Genomic DNA, 11,856 nt, shown 5'->3' on the forward strand with positions numbered 1-11,856 from the left:
ATAGAGCTTGGCAACCAAACCCAAAAAGACCTAAAATAAAAGATATTTGTAAAATAACAGCGATATAAATAGTGAGATGTGAGAGCACAAATAATGACAGCATAATGAATGACTGATTTCTTTTAATATATTTGTTGATAATTAATTTCATATATAAAAAAAAACTGATTGGAATTATTTATTAAAAATAAATAGAGAAGGTATTGACTATCTTGTAAACAAAAACACTGTGAATCACGTGACGTGTCAAAACCACTGGTTATACTAACTAAAGGTCCGTTTTATTAGTTTCCCTCGTTTAATTTCCATGGATGCACTGGAAGAGTCGAGTCTCGGACTTATCCATGCGCTCAACCACCAACACTATCGGTGAAAATATAACTTTCATGTGTAAATGGCTCTCGTGGAATAATTAATCAGACCAACGAAAAACCTCCTGACAAGGCCAGTTTCTTACGTTATGAAACCACCCGAGACAGACCTGTGTATTAATGCATCAATCAGGACCAGCAACTAGAAAACCCAGCTGCTAGCCCGTAACAGTTTTCGACGAATTAACACTGTCCAAACGAATGGCTAACAAATTCGCTAGTATAAACTTCTTCTTCTTCTTTTTCTGACTAGGATGTACTTTAAAATCTGCTAAATAAACAAAGATGGACTAGATAACTACTTGATGGTGCCATCACTAGCGATAAATTAGGACCTTTATGTGCCTGCTCATGAGTTATCAAACCTGACGACGACACAGGTTATGTTGTCATGGCTCCCTCGTGCATAAGCTTCTTGTATTAGTTTTCTTGCCGCTGCCTCTGCATCTGCTATGCCCTGCACTAGTGCCACTGCGTCCTGAAAGCATACAGAGCTAGCTCGTTAACATGCTACATTCAACTTGTCCAGCAAAGTTATTTCAATCAATCCGGTACCAAAAAAAGAACACGGCATGTTTTCCAACTTCCGTTAACAATAAATATTGCTTCACCACTAAAATAAACATTGATTTTCAAAAATCCTAACTGAATTTTCAATCATAAAAGTTGTAGTTAATATTAAAAATTCCACCATCGATAAAAGATTGTCTTTTGGTCCAACTCTGAGTCTAATGGTTCCTTCGGTACCATAAATTAGGACAAAGGGGGCACGATAAGGTGGGCAAGTGGGAATAAATAGAAAGGGCACAGTGTTCCCGCTCTGTTTCAGGACATCCAGGAAGATGGAGAGAAAAAGAACCAATTACCGAGTCCAAGAGGCAAAAAGACCCAATCTCATCCCAGCTGTTTAACACTAGTTAAGTAGACTCCGTGCATGTGCAGCTAAGTTCCAATCATACCTAATCCTCCCCCAGATGCATTCTGAGCACTCAGAGCCTTTTGAATGCATATAATATTCTTCATGCATAGTAATGATACCAATAATTTTCAATACTAAGAAAGACTTCAAACAATTTTGTTTTTTAATTTCACAGCAGAACCCTTTAAGAGCAGAAAAGCCTGACCTTATTTGATAGGACATTCCATAGCCCATCGCTTGCAACAATTATAAATTCAACACCACCAATTTCTTCTTCCTAAACATTGGACAGAAACAATCATGAGTGAAGTGTAATTGAACAAGAGAAGCAAACAGACATGTAATGGCAGTGAAGTCCAGTTTCCCGGCTATTTTTCCTTCCATCCTTCCACAATGAATAAAATGACAACACGATCACACATACAAACAGAAGAACCAGCAAGTGTTTATTTTCGCTCCCCAAAACTACCTGAATTTCTGGCTCAGCAACCACATATGGCTTAAGTAGCTTATCCCCAAATGCACGAGAAACAGCAAGCACGCCACCCACCCGCCAAGTTCCTAGCAATTTTAGCAACATTTTAGAGATATTTATCATAAAGCTTTTGACCAGTACTTCATCAAAATCATGAGATTAAGCATAACAAATAAACTGGTAGCATATAATAGAATCGTTTGCCTCTCCTCCAACCAAATACTAGCACCAGCAAAGCTTTCTCCTCCCAACATGCATCGGTTGTAAAAATTTTGAATTAAAAAATGGTTCCAAATTATAACTTTTAAAAATAAATCAAGAAAAAATCTACTGTATGAGACCCATATTCAAGGAAAAAAAGAAAAAGGCCAGCACATTGAAATTATGTTTCTCCATGTAAAAGCAAGAGCATACACAGCCAAATTCACTGCTAAGATCTACATGTCAACTTGATATTAAACCCTTGTTCATAAAACTCTGAACAAGGGTTAAAATCATAGAAGTAGAAAATCAAGCAGAGCAGAGTTTTAGCAGTCCATCTCCAGTCTCCTGAGAAACTAATGAGATAATAGAAATTTAAGTTTGCTTTGCTAAGAAGGCACCCGTAGGCTGAAATGGCAATATTGCACATCTTGACTGACATAACAACATTTTCATCCATGGAGAATTTCATTCTGCACAAGCATTCAACAAATGCAGATAAATGCATGATAAATGAATACATATTACTCAAGATGATCGAGTTTCACCTGCCCATATGATGAAACCTCCAGCCTCTTCAATCCTTTGGCGTTCATCAGATCTATCAGGTTTATGATCAATAGACAACGGGATAGCTGCAAATAAAATATAACAACAGTCATACAACATTCAAATACAATTCATTAATTTAATTCTTCACTATGCTCTATCTAAAACAACTCTTGTAGTCACAAGCACACATTTTGGAACTCTTTCCTTAAAAAGACCTCGTAAAAGCATTTTACTGACTTGGCACCAATATTCATCAACCTATGTTTACTCAAGAATGAATAACCAGTTTGCGTAATTCCTACTTCTATTTCATGTCAATCCCCTTCTCAATTAGAATTGACAATACCATAAGAATTCTTAGACTATCACCAGTTATATGTCACAGCCCTGACCAAAAAAAAGAAAAGGAGCAACCTGAACCACCTCTGCAGGCAACAACTCGAGAATCGCCAACATTTGCAACAAGCAGCCGGTCCCCTAGAAGCACAGCAGTTGACGCAGTTGACCCGGCATCTTTTTGATGGGCCTTTTCTTCATGGAGGTAATCTGCATCTGTCTGTCTAAATGCTTCGACTGCAATAAAATACCAGTTATCAACATCAGGCAATATTGCACTCATTCAACATATAAAATCTCTAGCAGAATATTCCATACCAATAGCTGTCTTTGTGTCTCTGATAAAATCAGGGTGGCTACTCAAATTCTTGAAAAGGTTATTTTTCAGATATTCTGCAGTCCGAACACCTCCATGACCTAAATAAAACACCACGAGCGAGTACCCATTCAATTAAAAACACAAGAATTACTCTTGATTTGATGGATTGAGAAAGAAAGAAAAAAGACAATCTGAATTTAAGGAAATGAAAAGCTAAGGCATATACCATCAAAAACACCAAAGAAGGCAACCATTTGACCATCAACTTCAGAAATCCTTGTCTCATAGAAATCCTCCATGGAAGCTCTTTTACCCTTAAAACTCGAATATCCATAATTAAACTTGGCAGTCCGGCTTCCGTTAAGAAAACTGCAAACCATAACAACAGCTTAATTGAAAAATATTTACTTTTAATTTTCATAATCTAATACTTATGAGCGATATTTCGAATGGGATTAGTTCAGAACCCAAAAGTAAGAGCACAGTATATATAAAAAAGTAAACTTAGGAATTGAAGGGAGGGGAGGAAACCTGATCCCGCCGCCGCTAAAGATGGCATCGGGATCTCTATTAGAGATCATAATGTTTGATTCTGATTGTGATGGGTGGGGTGGCGACGGGAGCGGAGGCCCAGCATCGACGGCATCCCCGACGGGGAAAGAAGGAGGAGAAGCGGAGTCCGTCAGATTGATCGGTTAGTTAATCGGAATAAATGAGGAAAGAAAAGTAAAAGAAATGGTGTCAGATAGTTGTTAGAAAATAAATATTGTTACTTTTTCGGTAGTTATTAAGGAAAATGAATCTCAACTCATGCAGCCGCCGTTTCTTTTCCACGTTCCTCCGGATATTGTACTGCTGTCTATTAATATATTTTATATTAAACTCTTTTCTCACATCCGCTCCAGTCTAGTGGGCCCATCTCCAGGTGTTGGACTTGGGCCCTTATTCCCCTTAGTGCGCCAGACTAGTAATGGCAGCTGCCGGTTTGAATAAGCAGGGTCGGGTATTCTCCATTCTTATCTTGTTTGAGTTTCTCTTATACTAAAAAAAGACACCGTTTTGAAACACGGTTTAAATCATGTTTTATAAAATTTTATTTATTTTTTATATTTTTAAATTATTTTAACATATTAATATTAAAAATAATTTTTTTAAAATAAAAAATATATTTTTAATATATTTTTAAATAAAAAATATTTTAAAAACCAACTAATGCTCTATTTTTAAATACATTACAAATAATAAGTGGTACACTGAGTGCTGCACATACTTTTTTAATAAATGGGTGTTGGTTTTGTTTTTTTCGAACTCATTATTTGGATCATAGTTTTTGGATCCGTCCTAGTCCAAGACTCGGGTTCTAGATTTTGACCAGATCGCCTGAGTCATTTTTTTTATATAAAAAAATCAAAACGACGTCGTTTTAGTAAAAAAAAAAAAGTCAGCGGATTGCAACCGGGTTTTTGACTGAGTCTTATCGGGTCGCCGGATCAACCCGCCAGGTCATATCGAGTTTTTTTTTTCTTGTTTTTTTTCAACCCGGTCTAGTTCTAGTCTCAAATCGATTTACCAAGCCGAACTGAATTTTAAAACTATGTTTCAGGTGACTAGTTTCTAGATTGTTGATTTTTGGAGAGATTTTTTCACCGTATTTTTTTTTTTTTTTTGTCGGCAATCTTCTTTCTATTAATAATGATAGTTTTATGGTGCAGGGCCTGTCATTTCTTTCTTGGGTTTGATTGGTCTGAGCACATAATTGATCAACATGGACACAAATATCATGCCATGCCATGCCAATTTCCTATTGCTTTTTTAAAACATATTCTCATGAATCCTTTACAATAAATGGTTGCTTTTACCTTCATAACACAATTTTCTTTCTAATTCGAGAGCATTAACTATCCTAGACAACATTTGAGCTCAATTTTCTCCCTCGTAGACCATCGTTCGACGCAAGCTCATTGCAACATTTGGATGAGCCTGGCTCGCAGCAGAGCGTGCACAATGGAGCTAGTAATAACCTAAGACAAAAACAAAAACTATGAGTATAATTTTATGAGCTAGATTTGAGTTTGGTTTGGTTTTATTACTAGCTCTAGACTTCCCTTACCTAGGGCAAGATTTTCATCATTTGTGTCTTCTGGTCTGAATCTAAATAAAGAAAAGAAAAGCAAATCAGGTTCGGAAATGGGTTAGGCCCCTTGTCACTGACATTCCAATACTATTTCTAAGCATATTTTCTTCCTTTTCTTTTCTTTTTTATCATCAATTTCTTATATATATATATATATATATATATATATATATATATATATATATATATATATATATATTGACTATCATAGCAGGAGAAAAATATAGTTTGAATCTCAATAAACCTTTGAATTTTAATATCGGTTAGTTGCGGGTTTATAAACTTGTAAATTATCAATAAAATTAAAATATGATATTGCCATTTATATTAATTGTAATTTAATTATCCTAACCACTCCATATGTCTCAAAATTATCATCTAAACTAGACTTGACAAATATCTAAGAAAAGTTGCATCTTTTATTTAATTATATTGAACACATAATTTTTTTATTGTAAATCTTGGGAATAATCTAATCTAGACAAATATTTACTTTAATTATGAGTGGAATTTATTTATAACTAACTCAATTGAAATCTTTGTTGTTTCAAAACTCAAAATTAATCTTCTAATACAAACAAAAATTCACTTTAGTCATGATCAAGAATATCAACTTGTCTCTATATTGAAGTAGTAACTTTTGTTTTGATAGTGATTTAATTTAATTATTTGTTTTATGTTAATTATATTTTTAGACATTTTAACCTTTTTAAAACCAACTCAACTGAAAGAACTATCTCACTTATCTTATAATTGTCATCTGATCTATATTCAATAAACATCCACTTTAAACATGATTCAAAACTCAACATAATAATAATTAAGTACTAGTAATTAACTACTAGCCTCAACTAAAACAATTTAATTATGTTAAAAAATTCATTAAAAAAATTAGTGCAACGTATCTTAAAATTAAACGATTTTGGATAGTTTCGACACTGCTTTGTAATCTGGTATAATTGTTTGTAATCTGGTATAACTCTTTAACACGAGCTCTGATTCAGGTGAATCAAAATGATATGGAACACCAATAAAAATGTCTATAACTTCCATGTTTTAAGTGTTAAGAGATACTGATTGTATTAATTTTGAAATTGGGGATAAAGTCGTTGCACCTGTATCACCAACGTATTGTAATGTCTTTTTGGCTTGCAAATCTAATATATAGACTTGATCTGATTTATTTTTGAAAGCTTCTAGATTTGGTGCATGAATTCCAACTGAAAACATCACTTTTCTTATTATATTAGGACTTTACTTTATTGTTTAATATTTTCATTAACTAGTCAGATTTGATTGTTATTATGTGAGGATAATATTTAGAATATTCTTAGGAAATTTTATGGGTTTCTAATACGGGGAATGAAATTTAAAATGGAAGCAAACCATCGGACTATGGATATATTTTTCTTTCCTCTTCCATAACAACTCGTTCAGGTTTTCATCATGGCCTTGCATGACTGAACCTTTATAATTGGTTGAAGGAGATAAAAGCTTTGGAATCAATACAATTGTAAGATTTGATTTATTTTTATTGTTCAGTTTACACTTTGAGTAAAAGTCACTTCCCTACCGTCGTCATGTCTTGGAACGCGATTGATTCTTGTTCTCAAGTGAGGCTCAAAATAGTACGAGAGAGATCTCTTTAACAATATAAGCCTCACATATTTAAGCCTCAACATCCACCTTTTTTTAAAAAAAAAATTTCTCTTAAGGTTGAACAAGTACCTGCATGAAATTAAATGAATGTTTTGAATTTAAAAATAGATAATAGAATTTTAATTACGATGCATATGTAATCCTTAACCTCTCGAAAGGATACATACATCTATATTAGATTGGGCCTCCAACTTTTTCCATAAATGGTAGATGTATGGGTAGATGCTTCATGGGATCGAAAAACGGTGAAGGAAATATCATCTCAAGTTTGCAGATTGTCTAGACAATATTCGTTTCAAGCCTTTCCATGTGATGTGTCTGCAACTTATTGCAGCATATATCTCTAAAGAAGTGACTGATCTTCATGAGTGCATTCCATATCCCATTTGGCGATAAATCTTGGTAAACTAGTAGAATGGTGTTTGTATAAACATGTGGTAGTCATAGCTCGTCATTCCATACACTCTGCAATTCTCCAAATTCACCAACCTTGATATGTTCAAAACATATCCATCAGGAAAATATAGACTCTTAACTCATTAGTAGATAAGTAAATGTGTATTATTGTCTAAGGCGAAACTGGTTTTGGGTTTTGTGACATGTGACCCATCATAAACCAACTCTATAATTTTACAGTGACAACAAAAATATATCCATTCTAGTCTTGATGTTGTCTTTTGTCTTCCCTTTCACATCCTTAAATGTCTTGAAAATATTTTTAAACATATTTGTTTCAATATGCATGACATCAAGGTTATAGCGGAGGAGATTAGTCTTCCAATAAAGAAGTTTCTAAAAATACTTCGCTTACTGGATTGAAAATCAAACACAATATCATCGTACTCCGACACCATTTCATACAATTCTTCACCCGACAATAGCGACAGTGCAACATCACTTTCAACTCTGCCAATGAAGAAGTTCTTTATGTTCTTTCTCACAATATCATCGTACTCCGACACCATGTCATACAATTCTTCACCCGACAATAGCGATAGTGCAACATCACTTTCAACTCTACCAATGAAGAAGTTATTTATGTTCTTTCTATATTTGTGATTTATTGGCAAGAACCGTTAGTAGTAATAAAAAAAGATTTTACTGCCATTTATTAACGTGAAAGCCTTGTTATTTTCCATACAATATGGACATAGTAGTTTTCCATGCGTACTCCAGCCCGAAATCATTCCATACACAGGAATATCATTAATAGTCCACATCAAAACTACCTTCATCTGAAAATTTTGTTTCCTTGATACGTTATATATCAAAGCCTCGGAAGACTATAAATGTTTCAATTCATTAATCAACGGACAAAAACAAACATCTATATTTCGACTCAGACTATTAGGACCGAGTATGACCGTAGATAAAAACATGAACTCTGATTTCATAATCATCTTCGGTGGCAAGTTGTAAACCGTGAGTATTACCGGCCAAGAAGAATAAGGAGCAATAAATGACCCGAATGGATTGAATCTGTTTGTACATAACTCAAGATGCACGTTTCTTGATTCTATTAAAAATTAAGGATGCACCCTATTATAATGTTTCCATGCTTCACCATCGGAAATGTGCATCATCACTCCATTCATCGCATCATGTGAATGATGTCATGTCATGTGCTCAATAGTTTTTAGTGATATGAATAACCTTTGCAATTTAAGTGTGATTGGAAAGTATATAAGTTTTCTATGTATGACAAGAGTCTTTCCTCAACCTAGGCCAATGGGTTATAGTCAACTCTGTATTTTTAAGATAGTACAACATGTAGAAGTTTGGACACATGTCAATTTTCTGGTATCTTAAACCGATGAGTTTCATCAAGGATCTAGTAGTATAAAATTTCTTTATCAGTCTATTCCCTTCAAATAAAATTCTTTTTGCTCATTCAACAATTTTGTTCTAACCAACTTCACTCAACCCATTATCTAACTTGATGGTAAACACTTGTGCAATGACCGATAATTTACTGTGATTTATGCATTCATCCCATAATGATTCACCGAAGTCTTTTGAAAGATCAAAAAACTTTGTTACATCTGCATTAGGTTCTTTATCTACTATTGAATATTAACCGGCGTAACTTTGATTCATTCTCATCGTATTCTATAAGGATTACTATAAGGATTACCATTGTCATCTATAACTTCATGCACGTATTAGAACTATAAGTTGACTCAACCATCTTTTCTACCACGGTCTCACGAGAAACATATGGTTCTCCACGTGTAAACTAACACAAGTACTCTCCATGAACTCTTTCTATAGAAGATGCATCGTTATAACATCTAGATCAAGAAACATTTTTATTTTTACATCTTTTACATGGACATCTAATACCGCCTCCACTAATATTTCTTGGATTAGATAGTGCATAATTAATAAAACCCTGAATCTCATTACAATAATCCATCCAATGCAATTCTTCGGGTGAATCTCGATACATCTATGAACGATCATCCATTACTTATGTCAAAACTATATGAAATATTAATAACAACATGTATTAATTAATTATGTAAACTAAATAAATAACAGAACATTGATTTAACTCAAATTTATTCAAACTATTTTAATAGTAGAATTAAATATTACAGACGGATTTATCAACAAATTTCATTGATGAATTTAAATCTGTTAGTAATTATGTTTGTAAAAATGACACGTCATCGTACTTTTTTGCTTTTTTATTTCATTTTTTTTCTACTATAATTCCCTTAATATATATCGAGAAAATATTTTTATCGGTGTTTACAGATAGATATTGCGAGGGCATATTATGTCGGAAAAACTCACCATAATTTATCGACAGAAATATTTTGTTGGTGTGTCCATTTGTATTTGTCAATTTTCTGATAGTGTTTAAAACCAACTTAATTGAAAAAAATATAATGCCTAATCTCTCATAAATATTGTCATCTAATCTATATTTGATAAATACTTATTTTAAATATGACTCAAATCACAATACTAAGCACCATTAATTAACTATTAACCTCAACTAAAACAAACTTAAGTATAATATTATAGTTTGTGTTATTTATAATTTAATGATATTGATAACTTCTTAAAAAGAAATTAATGTCACATTTCTTAAAATTTTCATCTAAACTAGACTTGAATATAATATATCCACTTTAAATATGATTCAAAGCTCATCAACATACTAAAATAGCATAATTTTTAACCATTAGTCTTGATTAAAATAAATTTAATATATGATATTGTTGTTTGTGTTAATTTACATTTAATTATTTTTAATGATGCTGATAACTTCATAAAAACAAAACTAGTGCCACGTGTCTCAAATATTTCTAAACTAGACTCAACATATAATATATCTACTTTAAATATATTTGAAAACTCAACATACCACAACATTGTAATTAACCATTAGTCTTGATTAAAATAAATTTAAGATATGACATTGTCTCTTGTGTTAGTTTGAATTTAATTATCTTGATTGCTTCATAATTAATTCAACTTTATTGCTATAAATTGTGAGATTGATGGTACTAATACTTACTTTAGCCATATAACCAAATCAATATATAACAATATTTAACTAAAAAATTATCGTTTGTGTTGGTTGTAATTCAGTTATGATATTCTCGTTATTTATGTTAGTTTATAATTTCAATAACTTGACAACTATATAACCCAATTCAACTTAAAAAAAAAAATTGATGCTGAAAATCTCGAAATCAATTACATAATTACAGAAATATTAACTTTAATTATGCTTCAATCTCAATGAATATATTTTTCATAACATTTAATTAGTGGTTAGCTTGAGGTTAGTTAAAGGAGCTTTTGGATTTATTATTATTGTTTTGTGTTTGTAATCATATATTTTGGTTAGCTTGAGAATGCTACAAAGACAATTTTAAATAAACCCACCCCAGAAAAAAACCTGATCTCTAATTTTGTCGTCCGTTTTGTTGAGAAGTAGTTTGCTAATGCAAGTTACCTAGTACCTCTACACCTACGTAACCAAAGGAAAACAATACTACAACCTAGATTTCTTCACTAAAAGTCTCGTTGCTCTATAACGTGCAGGATCTCTGACTACAAAATATATATATAGAAATGGAGACTTAAAATGCCCACGAGAAATTAATTATCCAAGTATAAACTCATACGAAAATTGTCTCATCATTTTAGCAGTCTAATTTATTGAATTTGGATCACAATAATCATCCTTCATCAGTAGTGTTGGCCGGAGAGCATCAAAATAATTTCAGGAAGTCTGTGTTTTGTCATACATATAACTGATTTTGTGGAGTTTGGCTGAGATAAAACACCCTGCTACAAATGGCAGTAAATCCTCTCCATGCATGGCTTTCAGTTTCATTTCCGGTGATTAAAAGAAGTGATGAGATCACCATGTATAGCATGTCAGCCATATGGCATCAAGCATATTCACCTTCTTGCCACAAGTACACACAAGACAGCCATCCTTCGAACGTTTTCACAGTACTGTAAATGTTCTCCTATTCATCACAATATGTTGCCAAATTTACAAAAAGAAAATGTATATTAATACATGCTTACTTGGCACTGTAAGATGCTTCCAAGGAATGAGATTCTTCTAATATCGGTGCTTTTGTGATGTTTATCATATCTTAAAAAATGTCAAAATCATAAGAAAAATAATCTATACAAATAGAAAAACATTTATAAATTCATTTGGTAAGTAATAATTGCCTTGAAGAAGAAGAAGTGATGCCAGCTTTATCAAATATTATTTCCGAATTCAATTCCAGTTAGAATAATTTTGTCTAGCTCCACTCACTCAAGATATAATTAGGTAATTTTTTCTTATCTAATCTATGTCACTGATCAAGTCAAAATAAATGATGGAATTCGGAGCATAGATATTCACTT

The 11,856-nt window shown here is 32.6% G+C and overlaps 1 protein-coding gene across 2 annotated transcripts; it reads right to left on the reverse strand.

Moving 5' to 3' along the window:
• Nucleotides 1–449: 449 nt before the first annotated feature.
• LOC7492438 (probable protein phosphatase 2C 11) lies at nucleotides 450–4,011 on the reverse strand. 2 transcript variants are annotated; one of them, XM_006383546.3, is made up of 8 exons: nucleotides 3,705–4,011; nucleotides 3,400–3,542; nucleotides 3,173–3,271; nucleotides 2,942–3,091; nucleotides 2,515–2,601; nucleotides 1,760–1,851; nucleotides 1,496–1,567; nucleotides 450–849 (listed from the first exon to the last, which is right to left on the reverse strand). In XM_006383546.3, the coding sequence occupies exons 1-8, from the start codon at nucleotides 3,752–3,754 to the stop codon at nucleotides 721–723; spliced, it is 822 nt and encodes a 273-aa protein (XP_006383608.1). In that variant the 5' UTR covers nucleotides 3,755–4,011; the 3' UTR covers nucleotides 450–720. The 2 variants fall into 2 exon arrangements, with proteins under 2 accessions (XP_006383608.1, XP_002307471.1); XM_002307435.4 differs by having other exon boundaries at nucleotides 2,933–3,091; nucleotides 3,705–4,008.
• Between the last annotated feature and the right edge of the window lie 7,845 nt (nucleotides 4,012–11,856).

This window comes from Populus trichocarpa, chromosome 5, assembly GCF_000002775.5.
Source record: "Populus trichocarpa isolate Nisqually-1 chromosome 5, P.trichocarpa_v4.1, whole genome shotgun sequence".
NCBI lineage: Eukaryota > Viridiplantae > Streptophyta > Magnoliopsida > Malpighiales > Salicaceae > Populus > Populus trichocarpa.